This window comes from Enoplosus armatus, chromosome 24 (assembly GCF_043641665.1).
Source record: "Enoplosus armatus isolate fEnoArm2 chromosome 24, fEnoArm2.hap1, whole genome shotgun sequence".
Classification (NCBI taxonomy): domain Eukaryota; kingdom Metazoa; phylum Chordata; class Actinopteri; order Centrarchiformes; family Enoplosidae; genus Enoplosus; species Enoplosus armatus.
The window spans coordinates 3,118,286-3,144,325 of NC_092203.1; the positions used below are offsets into that span (position 1 = coordinate 3,118,286).

At 43.5% G+C, this 26,040-nt stretch overlaps 1 protein-coding gene across 1 annotated transcript in view; it reads right to left on the reverse strand.

Annotated features, from left to right (window-relative positions):
- Nucleotides 1–26,040, reverse strand: part of mgat5 (alpha-1,6-mannosylglycoprotein 6-beta-N-acetylglucosaminyltransferase) — a 57,971-nt gene that overhangs the window by 27,231 nt on the left and 4,700 nt on the right. Inside the window, exons 3-9 of the mRNA XM_070930678.1 lie at nt 24,776–24,940; nt 11,553–11,629; nt 9,359–9,448; nt 6,054–6,125; nt 3,514–3,675; nt 1,656–1,825; nt 332–466 (exon numbers count right to left, since the gene is read on the reverse strand). Coding sequence (XP_070786779.1) covers nt 332–466; nt 1,656–1,825; nt 3,514–3,675; nt 6,054–6,125; nt 9,359–9,448; nt 11,553–11,629; nt 24,776–24,940 — 871 coding nt within the window. The remainder of the gene's footprint in view (nt 1–331; nt 467–1,655; nt 1,826–3,513; nt 3,676–6,053; nt 6,126–9,358; nt 9,449–11,552; nt 11,630–24,775; nt 24,941–26,040) is intronic.

Here is a 26,040-nt window from a genome sequence, read left to right on the forward strand (position 1 = left end):
AGCCAACGTGTGTGTGGGGGGTTTTGAAAGAGACGGTGCATGCTCAGCAAAACCTCTCTGGATAAACATCTAGGTCTCTGTACTTTTTTTTTTTTTTTGTCACTGTAGGAGCGATATCTTCTGGTGGCCATCTACTGTGGAGATGTAGTTTTTGTATCATCGCTACAGAGAATGCATTACAGCCCCTACAACGATGGTTATAAGTATAAGTATTTTTCTAGAACAGAAAAACGCAGCTAATTTGCTTCATCAGGACTGAGTGTGTGTGGTTTGATCAGATTTGACTGACAGAGCTGGCAACTGTCGAGAACATAACTTTTCAGGTACTTACTGGTAGTGGACCCAGGAAGGTCCCAGCGTCTTCTTAAACTGGGTGAGGCCCACGATGTCGATGTAGATGAGCTCAACCACCTTGTCACCCTGGGTCGGGCAACTGGACTTGTTCCCCATGACCTTGCGCATGATCCTAAGGAGAAAGGTTTGGAATTAAAATCAACTTTAAAATCAACAAATCTACCCAGATATGTCAAAAAAAAGTAAAGATTCAGGTATCATGATCACACACAGTACAGGTTTAAAGCGTGCAGGGGGTAATTCTGTTCCCAATCTGAATACATGATCATTGGCATATTTGATAATGAGGTACCAATCTACAAAGCTACTAAGCAGTGGAAAAATATTAGTCCAGAAGAGGGCTGAACATTTCTTAATAGCATTTGTGTATCAAAACTAACCTAACCTAATGACCTTTGAACATTAAAAAGTATTTACTTCCTGCCTTACTGCGTCTTTGTGTCTTTACAGGGGAGCAAAAGACAAAAATCATCTCTGACATAGTGAGGACGGTACATGGAGGCTAGAAGGCCTTTAGTCTAATAGCCCAGACTGCAGAGGCACAGCAGTTCACAGCAGCTCACACGTTACTGTATCCATGTCAAACAGTATGCACCCACTAGACAAGGTGAGTCAGCGTGCCAAAAAACACCCACAAATATTACACAAATAACACGGGAGCTAGATTTGTTTACCCTCAGTCAAATAACCTTAAGCAAATAAAGAGAGTTGTTGGTTTACCTGAAACCAAACAAAAGATGCTTTGACTTTAGTCCCTGTTCATTTAGGGTTTGGAATATACAGCACCAATGCAGCAAAAATTACGCAAATATGTTGTTTGGAATTGAGCGTTTCGTCCCTCCCAAAGAGTTCCTATATATGACCTAAGATACACATCACCTAGATACACAACAATCATTATAATATTGGCTCAGGCTGTGTTTGGCTTAAGAGAGTACTCCACTGTCAGACACACGATGGACAGCAGAACCAGAGATCATCTTTTTTATTCAATGCATTTTTTGATTATTTTGATAAGGAAGCCTACATAACACACGACGCAGCTCGACCACCAGCAGTTTGGTCAGAGGTTTGGGTGTGTTATGCTAGCAGTGGCTGGAGGCCTGGAGCCTCAAGCAGAGCTGAGGGGCGGGCTACAGAGGTCTGGTAAGCTCACTTCTTTCTAATTCTTGAGGCACTTTATCAGACTTCACACAGCTCCCTCTGAGACCAAAAACGGCTTTATAAAACTTTCTTTTCACATATGTAGTAGTTTCTTAACATATAGTACTAAGGCATATCATAGTGTGTTTGGTACTGACTCTTTGAGCTCGGCCAGGGAGGCTGAGATGCGAACATCATGGCCCAGCAGGTACAGCGTGGTTATGAGATCACTCCATTGGACCAACTCGCCCAGTGGGCCACCGCTGAAGGCGTTTTCGGCTATTTTGAAGCCTGACTCCTTGGTCAGAAGGCCCAAGTGCACCAGGATCTGACAGAAGGGGGGAAAAAGTAGTGGAACAAAATATGTGACACTCATAGCATAGAATACATGTAGAATAACATTTTATGAATACTGCAATTTACAGTCAGTCCTTCTGTAGAGCATTAATACAACACTTGATAAGGGTCCCTATGGGACATGCATTGTCTGGTCAAGGCTAGTGCAACAGAAGCTAGCTTGAAAAAAAGCTACCATTAAGGTGTATAATGTAACATCTGGACACCTTTACTTTCCTACACAGATGAAAGTAGAAAATGGTGCAAACAATTCAAAAGACACCCCATCGGTTTCGCATTTGAAAATATTTACATGGGGGGGTGCAAAAAAAACATGTTTATCCTCGTAGAGGACTGTGAAAGCAGTTCCACTTTTCCCTGTATGCTGTCAGGTGCACAGCGCACATGCTGAGAAAAATGCATGCAACTTAACTAAAACAGGAACCACACACGCACACACACGCACAGGATGGTTTTCAGTTGCTGAGGGGAACACAGTGTTCCACAGCAGGAGTAGGAAGCAATAGCAGGCTTTGTTTGAAGTGACCGACGCATTTTTCATTGTTGACAGCCAGCCCCAGTCCCAGAGCACACTAGTCACGGATTAATACGTGCGGATTAATATCCAAAAGAGATTAGCGGCTGAAATAAAGACCTGGCTTTGAAAGTATCAGGACTCTGTACTAAGAGAGAAAAACGCTCTCTGTTTAATTACGGACCGAACAGATTAAACAGAGAAACCGAAAAGTAAGGGAGGATAGGTAAGATACCGCAGATGGATAGGTGAAGGTTCTTGTTTCTTGTCTTCTCTGCTTTGCTAAAGGGGATGCTGCTTTGCATCAGCACCAAGGTATCATGGGAATGTGATGTAAATTATTCACAAGGCCAGGGGAAAGTGTGGAGTACATTATTCAGTGCTGGGAGCTGCTACCAGCTTGGGACACAATGGAATATCCATGTCAGTCCTCTCCCACCAGCCATTTCTTCCCTGAGTAAAAGTAGGGCGGTCTACAAGTGTGAATAAGTGTGTGTATGAGAGTGTGTGTGTGTACCTATTTCAACAGGCTAGAAGCTAAAGGGAGGCGTTTTCAGAAAGTTCTTGACAGGGTTACATTCCACTAATGTTCAGGAAGATAAACAATAAAAGCCAATAGTTTCATTAATATTCATTTGTGATATTTTTTTGAGAGAGTATGAGCTGCACCTTCTCGTCTAAATTTGGAATTAGACTCATTATATCTGCTTGCACCTGTTTCTGTAGCTGAGTGTGTGTCTGTTGGCTTGTTAAAGTAATAATGTGTGACAATTTTAAATGGTATTCTGTCACAAACTGACATATTAGTTACGCCTACATTATATCCAGCTCAAAAAAGCTTTTCATTCAATATTCTAAACACTGTGTCTAGCAGATCTGGCGTAGTGGAAGTGACACATTTTATGTTTCAGGAAGCAAGAACAATAGTTTCTTTGGAATAAATACAAAAACAGGTGTGTAACTGTTGACATGAATAGCCTAAAAAGAGCAATACAAACTTTATCAAGACCAAACTTGAGGGAAAGAAAACTCGCAATAAGAGACGTGATGTGCAGCAGATTTGGGTAGCAGCTGCCACCAAAAATGTCTTTGATCTCGCATGATTTCTCCAGTGAACAATGATTATTACTGTACGTTACGCCCACCTTCTTCCTCCGACGCCTGGCCAGGTTCTGCTTGGCAGCCAGCGAGCGGACGGCGCTGACCCACGGCTCAGCCATGCGCTTGATCCTCAGCATCATCCAGCGGAACTCCTCGCGTTGTGACATGACGCGATAAAGCTCGTCGAAACTGGTCTGGACCTCCGCCTGCGCACACAGAGGCAACATGCAACAGTGGTACAGTTAGTATAGATATGCTACCACTGAACAGTATGTTAGGAGCAGTTTATTTCAAAGCTGTAAATCTAATCTAATCTGGAACACTGTGTTCAATTTGTTATCCAGCTGCTGCGCTGTATTATCTTTGTTTCAAGTGCTTTTATCCTTCTTTCTGCTGCTGCCATGACGTAACCCCATGGGGATCTTTGAAAATGTATCTAATCTAATTTAGAATTGCAATATTGACTACTGCAATTTACAAATGGCTGAAGGGCTGTTTTGTTGGAGGGATACCCTTCTCGAAGAAATGCAGTAACGAAACTAAGAGCTCGTGCTCAAATGCAGATGGATTAAATGGACAGAGAAAGAAAAGCAGGGGTGGGTTGGAGATGACTGAATGTTTAATATGTTACACCATTTGTCTATGTGTCCCTATTTGTCTCAGAAGTCTCTCTATTCCTTGAAGCTGGAGTTCAAGTGTTTCTGTTGAGGTGATAATAACCGTCATAAAGTGTCAGAGACATCTGCAGAGGAAATTATACGTCAAGGGCATACAGAAATGTGCCTTTTTACTGACAACGTACGCGTGAGATCTCTCCTGAGAGCAAGACATCAAAGGAACATCAGTATAAATCTTTAGAGTAAAAAAAAAAATACTGACTTCTGAAAGGCACTGTATTTATGGTGACAACAAACACTGGAGCATTCAGACTGTGAAGCCCTCTGTGTTACGAGCCAACATGAGCTCTGGCTGTATAGTCTGAAAGGAGTGAATACATCAGTCACACCTTTAATAGCTCATTTATAAGAAGGCTTTAGGGAGGAGAGGAGGGGAAGGCAGAGGAAAAGGAAAGGAAATGATTATGTCCAAATGTTTATTAAATGAGACTTGATGGAAAACAAATCAAGCCCTAAAACATGTGATACAACTGTGTGTTGTGTCATCCTGTGATCTAAAAGTGGTGACTAAGCAGAATACAAAATACAGAACTGAAAATGAGGCTACTGCCGGCCACATTCCCAGAATTTGTTGAATCACACTCCACTATAATATAACTCCCTGAATACCACACAAGACATTATAAAGGTGAAAATATCAGTGCTTTTCATTCATGTATTTCAGATCTTGAAATTCAAGGACTTGTGGACAGCCCGAGCAGAAGGAAGAGAAGCAGTGAATGAGACAGAGCCAGTGAGAGGAAGACAAAGGGAGCAAAGGAGAAACCACAGTGCCATTACCAGCTGCTAAGGTGTCTGAAACAAGGCTGTTGGAGGGCATTAGCATCCCTCATCACGACAGGAAATCACTTCCGCAGACTGAACCTATTAAAATCTGGGCCTGAATTAAAATTTCCAAAGCCGGTCAAATGGCATCTCCCCAACACAAAGGGCTCAGTGCTGTTGATGCACCCGGAGAGGGGATGAAGAGTGCTTAATATTGATTCACCCGCAGCAGCAGCAGCAGCAGCAGCAGCAGCAGAGGGACGGGGGGGGGTGGGGGTTTTGAGGAGCGCTGATACCGTGGACTGCGCACAAGCTGGTCGGCCTGGAGAAGCTCTCTTAAGTGGGATTTGAGTGAGCTGCCGCATTGGCAGGGATAGAAGATCATTATTCCAGATTTGTCCCAAGGTCCCGTCACTCCAGCTTTGGTCTCCGAGAACCACTTGACTCCTTTATGCCGTCGAGGCATGTTGACACTGTGGATCAGCCTCAGCCTGCTTGTTCATTTGCTGCCTCGTTATAAAATGGGATCAAACGCGCTGCGGTGGAAATTACCTCTGACACTTAACTGCCATTTCGGTACATTTTAAACAATTATATATTAAAAACTATACTCACTTAGTGAGTGTTTCCTAAAATGAAATATCCCATTAAATGGCATTGAGTGTCATTTTCTTCTGTGGTGTCTCCGCATTACACAGGATGATGGAGTGGGACTTAACGTCGAGAGGGACTCGGTTTAAACATTTATGCTAATGGAAAAAAACTTGCTGTCACAAAGTCTGGAGTTGTCACACACACACACACACATACACACACACACACACACACACACACACACACACACACACACACACACACACACACACACACACACACACACACACACACACACAAGCCTGTTTAAAATTAATACATTCAAACCACTTGGACCACAACTGTGACATCTGAAATGTAATCTGACACCCAAATATATCCCAATAACCATTTTCTACTTATGATGCTATGTCAGAACGGCATTGCTCAGTTTTAAGTCCATACAGTTTCATGATAGCAGCAACTGCAAGTAGTTGTGCTGCGAGAACCTGTTAACAACACAAAATGTCTTTTTACAGATAACAGGCGCTGTCTGCTGTGTTTCTCACCTGTCCCCTCCTGTCTATTTCTTCATTCAGGGTCTTTGTCCTCCAGGGCAGGCGAGGACACCAGTTCTCCACCTGTCAAATCAAAAGCACCTATTTAGTTTAATGGAGACAAACATAATTTCTTACCAACTGGTAACTGCGCACACACACACACACACACACACACACACACACACACACACACAGCCAGCTAATGCACATTTAGTAGCTGTTGTTCAAAGCTTCTGCTGCCAGGGGTGGTAATATTTGTGCTAATGAAGACAAGTGTCTGAACTTGGAACATGGGTTGAAGAACAAAAACACCACTGGAAGTGCAGGAGTGTATTCATCCTGCATGTGAGGAAACATTCGTTATATGATCCAATGCTCAACACAAAGATCAGTAGATCGAATGAGTTATGAAAAATCAATAGCTAGATTATTGCTGGAGACAGAAACTCTAAGTATTATCAGTATTTCTGGCTGCTTCGGTCATATCTTACTTGGACAGGACCTGCTGCCTGCAATCCATTAAAATTCAGGAAAAATACAAAACATGTTCAAGCAGGCGGCCATTGAGGGAGAAGAAAGGTAAAAATAATGTAAGAAATAACCCAACTGTCATATTGCTGCACTTTTGTTCCTGCTGTTGTGCTCAACAGAGAGCTACTGTAAAGTTATTCACAATTCATCTTTCAATTTGCTGCAATATTTTTTACAACTTGTCACTTTCTGATGTCTGATGTCTGATGTTGTCTCGCCCGGGCTGCAGTCTCACTTCCTGTGCGCATGTCTATTAAAAACTGTGCTGCAGATTTCACACCTACGTCTCCCAGATGCGATTTCCTTTAAGTGTTTAGCGGTTTAAAAAAGGGGGCCACAAATCCACAGTAGATAAATACCCCCCATAGACCTCTCGAGGCAAACAAAGGGCTGTAATAAATGCCCAGACGGGACGAAAGGTCACCGCCATACACAGAGGAGACGGCGTCAGGTGGATCATTGTTTTGTGTCAATGTCAAACAGATACCACTCGGACTTTGCCAGTTCATGAACACCAATTTTACTGTGATTATATGTGATGCAAATTCACTTCCTCAACTTCTCTGTTCCAGCATTTCCTTCCTCTTTTGTGAAGCATGATTGGCAACTGACCATAGGGAAGTGTGCGTGCTCTGTAAAAGCCACCAGAGCCAAGGTAGGTGTGTTTCTTCTCCTTCTCAAACCACACAGACACACACCCACACACACACACCCACACACACGCACACGCACACACACGCACACGCACACACACACACACACACACACACACACACACACACACACGCACACACGCACACGCACGCACGCCATGCCAGTTGAGCCCTGACCTTCTACAGCTGACATCCATCATGATATGCTGCCCTCTCTGGTTTGCCCCCTTCACAAGGTTAATGTGGTGGTCGACAAGTATGAATTATACATGGCGGGTGTGTACTTGAGCCTGAGTATGTGTGTGTGTGCTCTTAACAGACGAGCCACGGTGGAGGGAGAGACCGATCGCAGCTGCTTCTAAATGGAAATACATGCTTATTGCCATGGCAACCGTGGGATCACATGACCAGGAGGAGTGGAGGCTGAGGGCTGTTAAGATTAGCAGGATGGAGACGTACAGAGAGACGACGCATCTGTTGGGAATCTTTACGGTTCTTCACAGCAAATGTGTTTCTGTTTGTTTCATGAGCACCGGAAAAAGGTTTCTCTCCTCCTAATGGATTCTGCTGTTGTCCATATCACTTCTATTTCCATACAGAGCAGGACGGGCTTTCTGTGTTCCTTCTTGGCTCACAGCGATGCTTTCAGCTCATATACAATATTCATAACAGGCGACTGACCTTTCCAGAGCTGAAGAGGCCATGACAGAAATCTTACTTTCTTCAAAATAAAGAACATTCTTCCAATAGCCAAGTTTTCTTGATTCTCACTTGAAGCAGCACTTGATGCAACAACTCATTAAGATGGATGTTTTTCCAGTAGAAGAGAGGCAGAAGGAGAATCACACTACAGAATCAAAATCAAGCAGAACAGCAATCATGGCTGTGATCTATGAAGGATCTTTGAAATGATAAATCACAGTTGTGTCTCATTAGAAGCAGAGCTGTTTACTACATCTGAGAATAGGACTGAGTGAATGTATAACAGTTCCGAAATCAGCATCTCATGAGCGCACGCTTCGCATTCAGATGGTGATGGTGGAAACATGTAATGGCAAATCATTATCAGATCGAATTTTGGATACTTAGAGACTAAGGCAGGGTAGCAAAGTCATTCCACGTCTCCCCTTGGAGGCTGAAAACTCATCTCTTCACCACCCCTCCTCTCCCTCCCTTCCCACTGAATCATCTCCTGTTTCTCCCACACTGTCCCTCCTCGACACACTCTAATTTGCTCTCATTAAAAATAAAATCCCCTCTACCTCTCTCCTTTGCTCTTATTTTTAGCGCTTCATTCTTATGTGATCATTCTCAGGTTACAGGGATGTTGTCAGGGCGCTCTGGCTGAGAAACACCCATTCTTTCTGAGTTGTCGCTGCTCGTATGTTGCAGAAATCCCAGCTTACTCCACTTGTGTGCTCACTAAGTTGCTACGACAAACAGGGGCTGAATTATTGAAATGTTGAATGCAAGTGTTCCCAATGCAGTTCCACTCATATGGCATTAAATCTACATTGGCCAGATGTTTCAGGTAATTACTGAAACTATGTGTTCGTGACCCCTTTTTAAAGATTTACATTTTCAGTAGGAAAAATGGCTTTGGGCTGAGAGCCACAGACTGCGTAGATTTGATAAGATTTGATAAATAAAAGTCAAAATGTTGCAAAAAGGTTGCAAGAGGTGGCATAGTGGATGTATTGATAAAAAGTGCAATAGAAACACAAGGCACACAGATGGCATCTGACTGGAAAATAAAATTTTATGGAAATTCGGTTACATGTTGCACCTCACTTGAATGGAAACCTCACGAGCATCTTCTTCCTCCCTTGCAATATTCAAAACTCTGTCTAGACCAATTCAGCACAGTCACTACCCATCCAATGATGTAATGGTCAAAGCTGCAATACACAAGTGTTACGATTACACACATGTATGCAGTCCATGTTGAGTTTGCTCCATGTAAGAAGTGCTTATTATATAACGGTTTCCCAGCTTAGTGGAAAATGTCCACTTTTCTAGACATAATTTGGTATTTCTTGGTTAGACACCTTCAACAACTTCAAATATACATTTACAACAACACATGTGCACACACACACACACACACACACACACACACACAGGGCTCACCTCGCTGAGGTAGATGAAGAAGGAGCAGGTGGATCCATCCACGCCGTAGTTGGAATAGCAGGAGTCTGAGCGCCACATCTCCTTCATCCACTGAGGAAGAGGAGGAAAAGGCAAGATTAGGTCTGAGCCCCGCATACATGCTCACCCAGATCCCTGCTCTCAGCTCACCCAACAGCCCACTGTGAGTTAATAGTAGTCAAATGTATTTTATCAGCAGCTGTTAAGCACCTCGACTCCGGCATTCACACTGACAGCCAAACAACTGTCATTTGGAGCTTTTTTCATTTTTCATTTTTCATTTTTTTCTAATAATAGGGCTCTTTGGATGGATACAAAAAAGTCAAGTTGATGTTGCAATTTACACTGTGGTGTGTGGGCAGGCTGTAATGCTGAGAGAATACATAATGCATGGTTGCAAAATCTATAATACTAGCTGCCTATCTAGTTTTCACTATCCTCGTGGAGATAGTCCAGGCTGTTTTTGTGGCTCAGGGGTTAGCGAGGCAGGATTGTGACTTAAAAGTCATTGGCTTCAATCCCTGGAATCAAAACGGAAAATCTGGGATTTGAGAATAAAAGAGAGACAATTTCCCTTTCATCAAATACATCTGCAAGTCATCCAGTGGAACTTCACAGCGGCCAACAGGAAAAGAGCGAGGTTGTTCTGGGGTGGCTCCAAAGTGTGAAAGTGTGGAAATAAATCAATGTGAAAGTGAGGCGGAAGAACATGCATCCTTAATATGTTTTCCAAAATAAATAATAGTAAGTAAAAATAGTAGAGTACATGTTCCTCCATCTCCTCTCTTCTGATTTGATCCCTAGCGGGCAGATTTCTGTGGCACTGTCGTGATTGACATGCCGGGATACATGCAAAGTGAAGGGGCTGTTGAGCCAAGATGTGGACTGACAGCTATCCTGCTTAGTTCATCGGCTCAAGTACATCATGCAGGCTGACTTACAGTAACCTAAGGGAGCAGCACGCAGGGAAATATAAAAATCGAGTTTTCAAAGCTATTCATGGAGGGGGGACCTGGCAGATGGGCTTGGATCAGAGGCGCTGGGATGGTGAAGGCATGGAGATTGCGCTCTGTTTGTTTAAATGGCAACCTAAGAGCTCTGTAAACTGAGAAAATGTCTTTGTCAGATGTTACAAACTGTGCACTGATAATAAAACTGCTGTGGAATACCAGTTTAGTGAATTTTGATGCCTTTCTGAGAACAGGCTTATGTACAGTATACGTGTGCATGTGTGTTTCTGTGTGTGTGTGTATAGAGAAAGCTTTGGCATTGCCTAACGCCCAGTTGGAAGTGCTGACAGTATCAGTGGAGGATTGGGAGTGGCTGAGCAGATGGTGTGTATGATAGGGCCCTATCAGCTCCAGGGAGACCCGCACACACACACACAGAAAAACAGAGATATTGAACCGTAATCGTGCATACATCTGTTTGTGTGTGTGTGTGCGTATGTTATTTGTGTGTGTGCACCTGTGTCTGTGTGTGAGCTCGCCAGGCCCTCGTTAAACCTGTCTGATGTCTGATTTGCCAGCACTGCATGTATGGGGTGGAGTAAAAAGGTAATAAATGATGCAGATTCTGGTTGTTAATCATGTAATCGGATGACAACAATTTCAAGTGTTTTTTGAGATAAAGAGTAAATATGAGTGAAATTAAAGGTTCCCTGTGGAGTTTTTGACCACTAGCAACACGATGGAGCAATGTTTTTGTGAGCAGGTCCCAGGTTTGTTTGTATCACGTGCTGCCAGCTTCATGCTGTTACACTGATGGACAGTTGGTGGCAGCAATGCAGGGAAGAAGAAGGCTGGCTAGCGGTTTTGCAAATGTTTTATGGAGAAAGGAAATGCATTTAACATATTTGTTAGCTTTCAAGAATACACACAATGTGTTTTGGTAAGAAACACAGAATGTAAATGCAATTGGTTGTTTATGAGCAAACCCCACAGGGTACCTTTAAATAAGACATGAGCCTTGTCGAAAAACAGATTATAGTATAATAATCTCTGTCAATATTATTTACATAAAATTGTAGTTAGAAATCATTAAAAATGTATCTTATAAGTGTTGATGTCTTCTTTTACTTTAAAGTCTCGAATATCGATTCACAGCTATTAAAAAGTGTGAGAGACAGACACAGAGAGTGAGGCGGTCTTTATGTGTGCTTGCATGTGTGACTCACCTTGACCTTGCCCTCGCAGTGAGGGAAACCATCCAAAGACGGCAGCTCACACTTCTCCTGGGCTCCATTTAGGAGGTCTGGAGGGAGAGAGAGAAAATCAATAAGGTCAAGTCGGTTGGCTCCAAAGTTCTTTAACTGTCTGTAGCTTTAACAGCATGTATCATCCTCACACTGGAGATGATGCAGATGCAAACTTTTAAAGAACACACATTTCTACAAAGCCAGAGGTTTGAAGAGGAAGAAGAATGTGTGTGTGTGTGTGTGTGTGTGTGTGTGTGTGTGTGTGTGTGGAGGGGGGGACTTTCTATATATCATGTTAGAGTAAGAGTTATAGACCACTGTGAGCCAACAGGGCGCCATCACCAGTAACAAGACATAAGTATGTGGGTCACTAAACTACAAGCAGCTCTATGTGAGCGTGTTGGAATCATTCACAACAGATACAGCTGAGTCACACATTCATCTTTCCAGCCCTGACCCTGTACCCAAGATTTCTTTGTTCTCTTTGTTGACTAATTCACTATTAGACTAACCAAGCTTTCCTAGTTGACTAATCAAGGTTATAACCTCAAAAAAGTTTATGAGATCAAACCCCGTTTTTGATACTAGTTAAAAAACTTGCCTCCCTATGCATGTTGTATTCACAGGAAACCCTCCAAACCCCCACTGTTTGTAATTGTATCTTATCACTAAAAACGTTAATGCTAATACAAACCGAACATTTCCTGCTGCTGTTTCACATTAAAAGTGTTCAACTGGCTTTTATTGTGAAGCAGTCACAGGACGCACAATGTATTTGTCAGTGAGGTTAGAGCTGACAGTGATCGTTCATCACAAGTTAACATTATACCTGCTAAACACCAGCACGTTGCATTGTCATTGTGAGCATGTGAGCAGCCTTGCAGAGCTGTTAGCGTGGCTGAGGAGTCTTGTTCTACGGTCTCTGGTACACTCTCAGCACTTCAGGCCACTGACAGCTGGAGACTGCCCATTACTCTGTGGTCAGGGATGACTGTCAGCCAACAGGATCACCTTTGGCTTGGTAATCTGAACTCCATGACAACGGAAACCACAAAGAGCTGAGAGCTGGGTCAGTCAGGTCCACAGTGATGCAGTGATGATTTTTTTTTTTTCAGAACAGTTTTCTTTCTCCAAAAAAGAAAATTCATGCTTCTGCAATGGGGGGCACTCCACATTTATTTTACACCAGGAAGTCCATATAACTGTAGTAACAGTCATGGCTTGCATGCAGGCTTCCCTTCCATATAATCACCTTTTTGATGTCCCCATTCAGAGACGTTAACGTCATCACCACTGACCTTTATAGCCAGAACATAAATTATGCATTATGCTAGGTTGTGCAGTGAATAGATAAAAGCTGAAACCAAAGGCAAACACCAGAATAAGTTTGTGGGTGGTGTTTTAGGAGGCGAGTGTGTGTGTGTGTGTGTGTGTGTGTGTGTGTGTGTGTATGCAGCTAATCAGCGGCTCCAGCACTGGGTCAGGGTTGGGGGGGGGGGGGGTGGAGGGTGCAGCAGAGGCCCCTACATCATGTTCATCGTTGATTCAGTTTATTTGCACCAGCAAGCTGCTGCAGTAAACACATACTCTACTGGTAAACGTTGTCTTCTCTCTCTTCCTCTTTCTGTGCTGCTCTATCGCCTACATTAGTGTGGAAAACATATTTCACTGACACTCCCTGGCTCGCTCTCTCACCAGCGAGTATCAGGGAAGAATGAGGGATAAAAGAGAGGCGATGACATGCCACAGAGAGCTCCAACTAAAAACATCACCGGTTAGGCGGAAAGCAACCAAACACAGGTTTCCATCCACTGCTTCAGTCACCATCTGGGAACGGAGGAGTGGAGATATTGAGTCTATGTATGCTTGTCAACATCTCCTCACTGTGGGAAGGATCAATGCCGTTAGCAAGTTTCTCAAGTGATTTAAGTATCCCAGAAATATAACTGTTGTCACTAAGCATGAGCTAGAGTAAATTGGTCTGGTTTCTAGCTACAGATGAAGTAAAGATTAGACAATTAAGCCCTGGTGAAACACAGGGGTGGACTTTCTTGATTGCTGTATGTGTTTTGTCCACCTAGTGCTGCTCTCCTTTACCACAGCTGGGATCCACAATTTCCTTTTCTTTCAAATTCTATTCTTCTTGTCCCATGTTGTTGTTTTTGTCGTCCTTTGTTCTTATTGCCTTTGTGTCCTCCGTTTTCTGCAAATCCCTTTCCTTTACTGAAAGTGCTGCCTGAAGAGACCTGACTAGTTGTTTGGTAAAGTGCCATAAGTGCAGAGTGCGCTGCTGTTATCTCATCCTTCAGATAGCCAGTCATCCAGTCAGTCGGCCACACAATCAACCAGGCAGCCTGTCATTCACTCTGTCAGTCAGCCAGTCAGCCAGCGAGCGCCAAAGTCACCAGGCAAATATTCTCCTAGCTTTAATCAAGCAGAAGAAGCTGCTGCCAAGCAGCAGCTAAATATAGCTCCCTTCATAATCAAACACAGCAGAGGTGGTGCTGTTTCAAAGGGGGCCGATTCCTCGTCGTTCACCTCCATCGCAACAAGGATGCATATCAATCCAGCCAAACGCTTTACCTGCCCTTTTCACTTCATATCCTTTTACATTCAGTTTCGACAAAGTAACGCATCCAATCAGTGGCTGCCATGCAAGACATGGTTAAAGTAACACACTCTGGCAGAGCGTCAGGGAGCATTAGCAGAGCTTTTACTGACCAGGAAATTCACAGGTACACATAGGCCCTGTTTACACCTGGTATTAACATGAGTGTTGGGTGATCCGATCACAAGTGGACGGCTCCCATATGAAGTGACTTCTTCTTCTTGTTTTGCACTTGAATATGATGTGCGAATGAGTACGTCCTTTGCTTACGCAGAGGGCATCAGTTGAGTAGGCGGTCCTTCAATGTGGCCCAGGACACATTCACATACACTCTGCTCAAAGAATGTGGCCAGATGCGGCCCAGACCACCTCAGAATGTGGTGTGAACGATCAGATCTCAATGCATCCGTCCTCAATGCGTCTTGGGTGTATTCACACCTGTACTTAGAGGTGTCCACTTGTGATTAGATCACCCAAGACGCACGTTAACGACGGCGACGATGTGAGGTGATAAGCAAAGCACAATACCACACCTGTCTGACAAACACAGTAATGAAGAAACTAAGGCAGAGAAACTCCAACAGTACATAGAGCTAAAATGACAAACCTTCAAATAGTATTTGAACAACAGTTCACAAAGCGCTTTTTCAATAAAAGCAGAGAACAAAGAGGTTCATTTGTAACAGATAAAAACGAGACCACGCCAACAGGAATAATTACATAAACAGAGGGTGAACAGCATATACAAGTTAAAATAATGAGGTAAAAGACGCATTAAGAAATGAACAGAGACCCAGAGGCAGAAAACAGATGAGATCATTCAAAGTTGCGTAAGACGTTTAAGAGCCTCTCACAGTACTGAGGTCACCATTAGCCAGTTCCTAGCACACACTGTTAGCCATCTGATAGCCCTTAAATAGCATGATCGCTGAACAATAAGTAATATTACACACACAAGGTTATTTTTCCCGCTCCCTCCCAGTGTGTGTTTGTCCAAATCCATGAGGTAATCTGACATTTGACAACTCCAGAATTGGTTAGAGGACATCTGGTTTATGTTATTCTCTGTACTTCTTTGGGTCTCTTTTTCCCCTCCATCTCTAAACTAAAAACCTTCCCTCAAATAACACGAAATCTGCCAAGGCCCGGCTTCAATGACACAGTTTGGTGAGTGGAAACCAAATAAGTGTGACACTGACTCAATCTGTTGGCACACAAGAGAAGGGTTACGGGAGTTTTGTGACAATTACGCTACAAGTTCCCGACAATAAAGTTTTGTTAACAAAGACGCCTCAGCAGTGAACAAACGCTATTTGAAGTAAATGAAATTTGATGAAAGCTTGAAAAACATAAATATGAAAGGGTGAAAAGTGCAGCTTTCCTCGTCTGTGTCCTCTGATCCACCGGCTTAGAAACACTAATTTTAGATGCACTTTGCAAGAAGAAGTAGAGGTATCAGTGTGTGAGTTTGTGTGTGTTTTGTTTGTGTGTGTGTGAATCTCTGCAGCTCATCAATTAGACAGGAAGCAGGCTGGCTGATGGACGGTGTGCTCTCAGCTATAGAGCGTCAACAGCTGTGCAGGTGGAGAGGAGTCGGGGGGGATGAGGGCCCTGTATCACAAAGCAAGTTCAACTTGGTCAGACTCTCTTGGGGTATCTGGCTTCACTGAGGCCAACACTGGCAGTCCTGCATAACAGGTATCACAAAGCTTGTGATAGCTCAGTTTTCCAGTTCTGCCATGAGCCAAAATAATAACACCTCTAATATAGAAAGAGAAAATGTAAGTCTGATTACTATCCACATGTCTCACTTCGTCATACAGACCCCAGATGAAACGATCCCCCCCCCCATACCCTTAAAAAAAATGTTCTGACCGCTAGCAAGCTCTCTCCTCTACTGACTCACTCTCGACTATCCTCATGAACCTAAACAAACCAACCTCACACCAGATAACCCCCCCCCCCCCCCCCTGCTTTTGCTTAAGGTGTGCGTATTTTTTCTGTTGTGTTAGTGTCTAATTGCTGTCAGGGTAGTGGGAGGGGGGAGGGGATTGTTATATGTCAAACCTTTGTCAACTGTTGTTATCTCTTATCTTGTCATTTCCACGAAAACAATATAACAAAGTCCAAATGAAAAAAAAAAAATGCTTTGAATTACTTCCTTGTCACTTTTATCACCTCATCTGAGGGGAGAAGAACATGAAAATAGCTCATATTTGAGAGGCACTGGAGATAAAATGACGATGATGTCACATTGCTAAACTCACTTCGGCCCTAGCCGTTTCCCATATACTACGTGTGTGTGGTGGGATGTCATTGTACACGTCTCATGAAACCTCCGAACCTTATATTACCCAGAACCCACTGGAAACCCACTTGTCTGGGCCCCCGGCACCTGAAGGCACACAGCGGGGTAACACACACCAGAGGGACTTCCCAGCGTGAGAGGCACGTGTTTGGAGCTGGTCAAAACACATGTCTCGCACTGCCTCTGGTCCACACAAGTGTTCCACAGTCAAAAAAACAAATCCAAATTTCCCCAAGTAACCCCCGCTCTCCGGCCCACGTTGAGTTTCCTCTTTCTCTCCCCTCCTCTGCTGCAGAGAGCAAAAGCGCCTGGCTGCAATCAATCCCTCTTTTGTGCTCGAGCAATCTGATCGGCCCACTGTTCTCTCCCAAAATATCCGAGGGGAAGATTCGGATTTTGCACCAAGAGCGGCGCAAGGACACGAGTCGGCCAGAAAGCCTTGATTAGCTCTCATCATCGCAGAGCCATGACTAATGTTCCACTGTTGATTTGGACAAATGGTGGAAAGCTGCGGGTCGAGGCTGCGAGACACACTGGACTTTTGAGTGTTGTGTCACCAAAGAACTTGTTGTTGTGATGAGAGGGAAATTAAACCGAGAACAGGCAAGAGTGTCTCTGAACTAAAAACGGCTACACACAGGTTTCATAGAAACTATTCATTTCCTCTGAAATTAAGGAAACATTTTCGGCCGCCTGCCAGCCGTATGCATTTCCTGTAAACGGCGTAATGAGTAAATGCTCAGCCTGCTTTAGTTTAACTCACGGGCACTGCAGTGGAGCTGAAAATATTCTGCGTGTTGTCATTAGCGAAGCAGCCTGAGAGCCACAGAGCTGCATAATTCAGAACCAAAAAAAGAAGTGATCTCACTTTCCAGTTTTTAGCTCCCTGTTCAGTGTGAATACATGTGTGAGCCTATAACACATCTATGAGCAAGTGTGTGAGATTATACACTCGTCAGTCATTGTGTGCAAATGCATCTTTGCATTTTGCATCTGCGGCTCCATCCTCTGATTTGGATCCCATCACTGTTGCCTGAAGTAAAATGATCTGCAGTGAATGTAAGATGAGGCTGGAGGTGCTGTGGATGTTTGTGCATATTACATACACGTGTGAGTGTTTGCGTGTGGATTAAAAACAAAACAAAACAAAAAATGCCGGGGGAAATGGCTGGTATTTGCTAGAAGGAGGCAATGCAGATCATATTCCTATAGGGCCGGCTGTGGCTTTAACCGGCACAACAACAATACTGGCACGGAGCAAGAGGAGACAACAGAAGAAAAGAGGATGCAGAGGGAGATGGAGTTGAGCATACAAAGAGAAGCAGAGCCATACAGCATGCAGAAAGGAGCCAGAGAAGGGAGACACAGAATACAATGAGAAACAGTGCATGGGCGAAAAAATTGTATATATTCTTATTTCCTTTGCTTTGGAAATACTGTGGATTCAAAGGCCAGGGTGCACACCATAGCTCTATTTAAAAGCCTGACTTTCCATGTCAGAAACACACCCCGAAACTGCACAATATTTCTGAAATTTCATACTCATTCCTGCAAAACAGTCCCTGAATTGAACAAAGGGAGGGAGGGAAAACATTAGTCAAGAGTGAGACGGAGACAGACAGTGAAAAAGTGGGGTGCACGTGTCCCAGCCAGTGGTGTGTTAGCCCCAGATGTTCCATCCCATCCCACCCCTGCCTCCTCCATCAGCCGCAAACCTCAAGAGGGACGAGCCTGCCTGTGGGGAAGGGAGAGGGAAGAGAGAGAAAGTGTTTGTGTGGATGTGGTGGGAAAGGGCCCTGGTGTATGGATACACAGGTATATCTATGTTTTCGTGGTATGGCCTTCTCTCACTTGTGATTTGACTAATTAAAACTGATTTACAGATGAAATTTCTCGTTTGGCTGCAGCTAGCTCTGACCTTTTGTTTCAGGGAACAACACCGCAGTATCAACGCTAATAATCTTTATTTCATAGACAGACAGAGCTAATGGAGGATTTCAGTTCAATGATAGACGAAACACACGCCGTCAGAAAATCATTACAGGTAAGATGAGACAAGGGCCAGTGTCACTTTTCACAGACTGCAACCTCGGCACATCATGAATCACAGCTACTGAATAATCAATGTATATGCTGTTTTTATTTTTTTTTGAAGAGTCCAAGGTGATGTCAGCAAATTTATTGACCAACCAACAGTCCAAATTTAATGTTGTCAGTTAACTATCACAGAAGACAGGAAATGCTCACATGTGAGAAGCTGAAACTAGTGGATTTCTGAAATGAGTTAAATAATTCATGGACTATATAATCGTTCCAGCTCGAGCTTATATACAGCAACAACAAAAAAAAAAACATTATACACTGGGCATTTCATGCACAACATTTTATCCAAAAGTTAATAAGATTACCTCCAGCTAAAGGCAGCGTCCATTAAAGTAAGTGTGTTATTGTGTGAGAAAGTGTGTTTTGGTGTAGTTTAATTTTTTGGTTCAATTGCTGGATTTGGTGTGTATTAGGGAGCAGTGCCCCCTTCAACAACGGGGCAGTGGAATTTGCTTCTGCTGTTCAGATACATTAAATATGATTTAACATTTTCAGGGCACAATAGAGGACTGAGGAGGCTGTGTGGACTTCTAACTATGGGGGCCGCAGCAGCCTTAAGGTAAAATGTTGACTTCCAGTTGCTGATTGGAAGCGGTGAAGCAATAAAGTTAAAGTGGTAACCCCCGTTGTATGTTTAAATGTCAGGCAGGAAATACTCTGTATAGTTTCTACCAGTTTGTCTTTATCCTTGCTGTCAGTCTCTTGTGGTGAACGATGTTCTCAGCCTTTCTTTGCCTAGACAGGTTTAAATGAAACCAAGTGATCCAACAGCAGCTGCAATCCTACATCTCTGGTACGAGTTGCACGCATGAGAAGCACGGTGCTGCTAGACATAGTGTGTCCTCAGTTTACCTCTCTGTCTCCATGATAAATAACAGCGCAAAATTTGTATAAATTAAAATCCTTGCGCCAACATTTTTTTTGGGAGGTTCGAGGCGACGTTTTCTAAATGTTACTTTGAGGGATGGTGGAATCAGTGTGATCTAAGCATTAACATGTGAAAGATAGCGTGCACACTTCAAGCTAACTGTGTGATGATCCCACGAGCCCCGTCAACAACGCCTCAGGAAGCATTCCCGGGCTCTGCGCAGCGCCAGGCAGAAAACTTAATGAAAGAAAAATTGTCTGCAGTTTCTTGCTGTTTGTTTACAACGCTGCTATAAGAGAATCTGATGCACTCCACATGGGAGGGATCTCTGGGGACCTGCAGTAGCACAACACAAGACACGGGCACAAATTCATGCTAGTGTACGTAGTTTGCTTTTCTGCAATGGATTCCACACGCAAATGAAAATATGCACACACGCTACACTAGCAGTCGCAGTGGAGGAGCATGTCTGTGCTTGTTGTCTGTTGGTCCGTGAGGGGCTCGGTCCTCTCCACTGTGTCACGTCAAGCTCTCAAAACAGGCAGGTAAGGACAAGATGTGGAGGGCTGTGGAACTGAGAAACACTTCCTCTCCAGTTTTCCACATCAAAGGCATCAACATTCATGCCTGGTCGCTCCGATTACAGGCTCTTATTTGGACTGTGCGTCAAACAAGATGCTAGATCTTTTCTTTTTTGGTATCACGGTAGATTTGAACTCACTGTGTAACACATGCTGTCATTAACACGCACACAAACCCCGGTGGGATTATAAATGTGCTCTGTGGTGCTGATGTTGCCCCAAAATGCACCTAAAGCACAACCTTGAGAGGTTTCAAGCTGTATCCGACAAACCTATCCTACACAATGACTACTGTAACAAGTTAGACCTGAACATTAAAGTTAGAATGCAGTCTTTTTCATTTCTCTGCAACAGCCGTTCAATGTATTTACATTCAGTAATTACCTCTCTAGTAGTTGTTTACTGCACATTTATTTGCGCACTGGATTCAAACTGCGTTCAAACACACGATTTACAGTAAAACGAAAAAAAAGATATAATTTCTCTAATTAAAGTGGCAATAGACAAGTTTTTTGCTGTAACTTATCATTATGACGTAAATGTCGTCTGTTTCCACTTTTTCCTTGAGTAACTTTGTCTATTTACAATAGTTTGTGGCTACAGCCTGCAGTCCAAAAGCATCAAGGTGAACAAAGGTGAAAAGAAAACAAAGTATAAATCAATAAATAAAAACAAATAATTCAAATTCTACTTTCAATTATGCTGCTGTGCAATTAGACTGTGGGGTGATGAGTGTCAGGATTCAAGCGAGTGTTTGAAGGTGTGTGGGAGTGGACAGCATCTCTCAGCAACTTATTCGCACTGAGTGGGTTTTGTGCGTATCTGTGTACTTTATTAGTATTGATCTGTACACTGAAGAAATAAACAGGCCTTCCAGGACATAACGGAGACCACAGACTCTGCTCTAAATCGAAGAGTCCCACAAGATGTTTTCAGCATTAAAGTGGTAGTTGTATGGTGATTGTTGGTAGATTCAACCTTTCAGGTTTTGGAGGAAAGAATCCTTTAGTCGACCTTCTCGCCCTCCTTTAAGTTGTACTTATACTGTATGGAATTCAGCTAACTGTTTGAAACAAAAATAAAGTGCAGGGAACAATGAAATCATGAGGTAATCAGTACACCTGCAATCCCCAGCCGAAACCCTGTCCTTGTCCCTTTCCTTTGTTGACATCGAGACCTTGGATCTCATCTTGCACTGTGAATGGCAAACAGAGATGCAGGCGGATCAATAGCTGGAAGAGACAAAGCAGTGAGGATGCCCTTAGCTGTGAAAGCACAGGTCTCTGTTTACGGAAAAAAAGCTAACCGTGTCACGAAGAGGGGGGCGCTACAAATCAGCCAAATGTCACCGGCAACGTGGCTGAGATGTAAGGGACATTGATAACTGAAAACACTCGCAAGGGGTGGATTAATATATCGAAGAGGGGACAAAATGGAGAAGGCTGCAAATCACCACCTGACCATTCATTACATCTGCCTCTACGCCTGGGTGTGTGTGTGTGTGTGTGTGTAAGAGGAGATTACATTTCCATGACACAGGCCGGCCCACAGATGAAACACTGCTCGGGAGGTTGATTAGCCACATCAGTGAGACACGGCAAGACAAGGCATCACACACTGCAGCGGTCAAGGCCAGATCGACTTGTTTGGATCCTGTATAGGGCTCCTGTGCCTGTTGTGCTTGGCTAAACACAGCAGCACACAAGGCCCGAGCTATCTCTGTGCATAGACAAGGGCTAGCTAATAAAAACATGGCATTGTTAACACCGTTTTTACAGCACACACACACACACACACACAACAGAGTGTGACTGTAAAGCAATGAGAGCGAGCAGCAGGCCACATTTCTGTGGGATGACCAATCACAAGAAGTGTCCCACAATGTGTGCACAGCTGTTCGTTCACAACAGCAGCAGCAGCAAGTAGCAGAGGAAAAGGTGGACTACATCGCTCACACGTCAACACGAGGCTCAGTGTGACGCTTTTCTGATGAAATGGTGAATCAGTGTATAATTTTTTGCCTTTATTGCATAGTGACAGCTTGAAGAGAGACAGGAGAGGCTGGAGGGGGGGGGGGGGATGACGCCCCAGTATTAGGATATACAATGCATGTTTTAAAACTTTAGTTTGAAATAGATTCTGATTGCACCAGAAGCAAACCATCAGAGGCTTTGGGGAGTTTCCCTAAACATTTGGGTTTATTATCATTAATGTTTTTCTTTCAAAATAGCCTCACCATATTTGTGCAATGTGTGATTTCAGAGAGCTAGTATGGGGAGAAATAATACGTTTCATCCCCTAACAGTGCAGAAATTGTGACTTATTTCTCCATGTACGGCAGCTCTTTTATGGGTTTGTAAAATGTTCAGTTCAGCAAGTATTCCGATAAGTTATTGAGCCGAACAGCCTCTTCTGACGGGCGTGAAAGAATATTTGAAAGTTTCAGCATTCAGCCAGACGAACAGCTTTCAGAATAGTTTCATCCCTGTCACGTATAAGTGTGATGGTGTTAACCTCCAAAAAGCCTTTGCAGAAAGTGGAAATGGAAACGTTGTTTTTTTAAATTTGAATGGAAACTTGACTTCCGTGGCAAACTTCAACCAACCCTGCACTCCAGGCCAGACAGAATAAAAGCCAGGAATGAACTGGTTCGCTCCCGAACACGTCGGAGTCCTTTGGCTCAGAAAATGTATACAACCGAGGTGGCAGCAGTGCAGTCCCAGGGCTGCTGCTCAGCTCCATCTTGAAAGAGGCCTCGTTGAAAGCCAGGCGTGTTCCCTTCACTGTCCAGATTCTTATCTTTGTAATTGCCTTCCAGTCAGGGAGGAGCACTAGTGGACTTGGCAATAGCGCTGCCTGCCACCCACTCCAAGACAGGAGACATGCTTCAATGGAGACTCTGGAGTGTTGGGGCCTTTAGTTCATTGCCAAGAGAGATGTGGTTGCCGCTTTGTCAGCTTGACCTGCATTCAGGATCCAAATGTTGTCTCTCAACGGTACTCCTGGAGGTTTTAAGCCAACAGGGCACTGCAGGTTTATTGACATGTGTCACAGGTCCAGGTATTATCGCTGCACAACACAGAAGCTCAAGCCAAGAGTTCCTCGACAATGGTGTTTAAGATTAGTGTCTCATCTCCAGTGTCCAACAACGGCCGGATTGAGACCAGACAGAGAACCAACTCTTGTACACACCGCCTGAGGAGACCGTGTGTACAAGAGTTGGTACACACTGCCTGAGGCTGCCAAAATCACAGTCATTTTTTAACCAATTAAACCATTTGATTGTTCTATTGTTATTTCATTTTTATATATTCTCATAAAAGCTTATTTTACAATATTATCATTCATCAATATCATGTCTTTAAACATCTTGTTTTGTCTAACAAACAGCCCAAAACCCAAAGATATTCAGTTCAATATTATAGAAGACTAAGACAACCAGAAAATACTCACATTTGAGAAGCTTGAACAAGTGAATGTTCAAAAGACTTAAATGCTCAATCAGAATTGTTGCCAATTAACTTTTCAGTCGATCCACTAATCAATTATACTTGTTTCAGCTATACTGACAGTTTAATCATAATTAAGTGCTCTTAGTTCCTATTAAAATCACATTAATTGCTGTAAAAACAAATTACGACTATCTTTGATTTATCTCAAACATTTAGGCAAAGATAAGAGCAGAGCACTTTGAGGATCCAAAGACAAAGTAACCGAAACTAAATGATTGCCATATGGTCTTGTTTATGAGAAACAAAATATTGCCCCAGGTGTTATATATACTCTGAAAGGTATACAGGTTTGTTTACAAAATGGCCTTTGTGACTCATCATGACAGTCAGAGGGCTGCCTATGATCTTAATTGTCTTGATAATGATCAGCCACTTTCATATGATCCTCATGTCCATTTATTAGGCTAACTCACTGTTATTCAACTCACTCTTAGAGAGAAAGTTACAAAGGCAGCGTCGGCATTTGATCAGAGATGGCAGTGCAGCAGCCGTCATTAGGATCAGATCCCTTCGAATGTGACTTTGTACAACTCAATCGGCCTAATCCAATTCTGCATACATTGCTCCAGAGAACAGGCGCCACATTCCTACAGTTTAATGCTGCGCAAACAGCTGAGAGCAAGTGCCAGGATACCAAAAAAACCAGCACCTCGCTCTCTCTCAACTGGGCTGAATTCATCATCCCAAAGCTGGCAGGAAAATCAATGAAAACTAATAAAAGGGTCATGCAGCGTGAACAGAGGCCTTATTTGAATTATGTCCAAGGATGCGGCCTGGTCCTATAAAGTGCCTGGTGTGCACTGTGCAATACTGGCAGAGTTTAGTTGGTTGTATTTCACTATGGGAATGTTTTAAATGAATCATGGGTCAAAGAAAACAGCCACAATCGGCTTATCTTCTTTTCTTTAATTGGTCTCTGCTACTGTATGTCTACCGTGTGCTTTCATACCCTGAACAACAGTTTCTCTGGAAAAAGAAACTATGAAACGTGCCCACACAGTTCATGCGAAGAATGACCTTCAGAAGCCAACTTATTCTAAGAGAATGAGTCTGGAGAGAGAGACGGCACTTCTGTCCCTTTTCCCTTAGAGCTCCAATCCCTGGGACAAGGTTTCTGCCTTTATCGAAGACTGTGTACAATGTTTTCCTCACCGCCTCATCATAGCACGCACACAGACACTCCAGATTATTCAAAAGCAAAACAGAAAACCCCAAAAAATACCTGCCACGTTGACTTTTTCAGAGTTTGTGGCGCTGGGTGTGGCAGGGCTGGTGCCGTTGGTCAGGTTGCCCCCTGTGCCGTTGTAGATGTTTTCCACCTTGGACTCTAGCTTGCCCAGCCTCAGCATGATGTTATCCAGCAGCACCGCAAGGGTCTTCTTCAAGTCTGCAGGAAAGAATCAGATTGTTGTGAAATGTTTTTTTATTTCTCCACCAAAAACCTGGAATATCTGACAGGAGATGTAGCACTGTTTCTGCACTCGGCTCTGTCGGCTGCACTGTAGTGATTCCATTAATTAAATCATGGAAAGGGGTGTAAAAATGATCCAATGCAAACTGGTTAGTACAAGAGTCAGAGATTTGGCTACATCAATACAGGATCACACATCGGACCCAAATTCTGCATGAAATTCATCACAAAATGACTCTCACTCTTGCGGTGCCTTCCTGTTCTTCCAATGCGTGTGCATACAACCCGACCCTCTTTTGCTAGCTCGCTAGTCGCTAAATTCCAAAATCGTACAGCTGTTTCAAGCCTGGACTACCGTGTGCGCAGCTGCCTGACTGGCAGCTGCGAGTGAACTGACAGTAATGTTATCAAAAGGAACAGTCAACATCAGGCGAGTAGTGGCCCCTAGTTTCTCCCGGTTGAAGCTGAAACTGCTTACTACTGTAGGCGTGGCAGTATACCTACTTCTTGTGAAAAGGAAGTGAGGAATATGGCTCCACATTCTGACGAAGAAAAAGCTTCCAATTCTTTTATTACCACCCAGCTTATCATTACAGTGCATACATGCACGCACTTTAAGCTGCTGCCTGTCTGGGCAACCTTGCTCAACTACAGTGTGTGAAAATGTACAAACGGGAACCCGCTGGATTTCCGCTTGAGGCTCATTTAAATGTAAAACTGGAGTCGGGTGTCTCTGTCAGTGACCTTGCTGCTAGCCTTTGCATTTCTGTGGGCATCTTTTTTTCCCACAGGCATTTATTTGCATAGGACACAATTAATGGTAGAACGGGCATGAGGGACATTGACCATTAATGAGACAGATAGGGTATACATTCAAAATGTCACAACATTAAGGCATGGCATTTGTTCGGCCTTATTTATTGCAGATACTGTAACTTGCAGCAACTACGCTGACATTTACAGAGAAATGTGTCGTTGTTTCAAGCTGTAACTGGTACATTCAGTAAAATAATATATAACTAATATTATGTTATCAGCAACATGCCATTCGTCTACAGCAGAGGGCTCTGGCACAA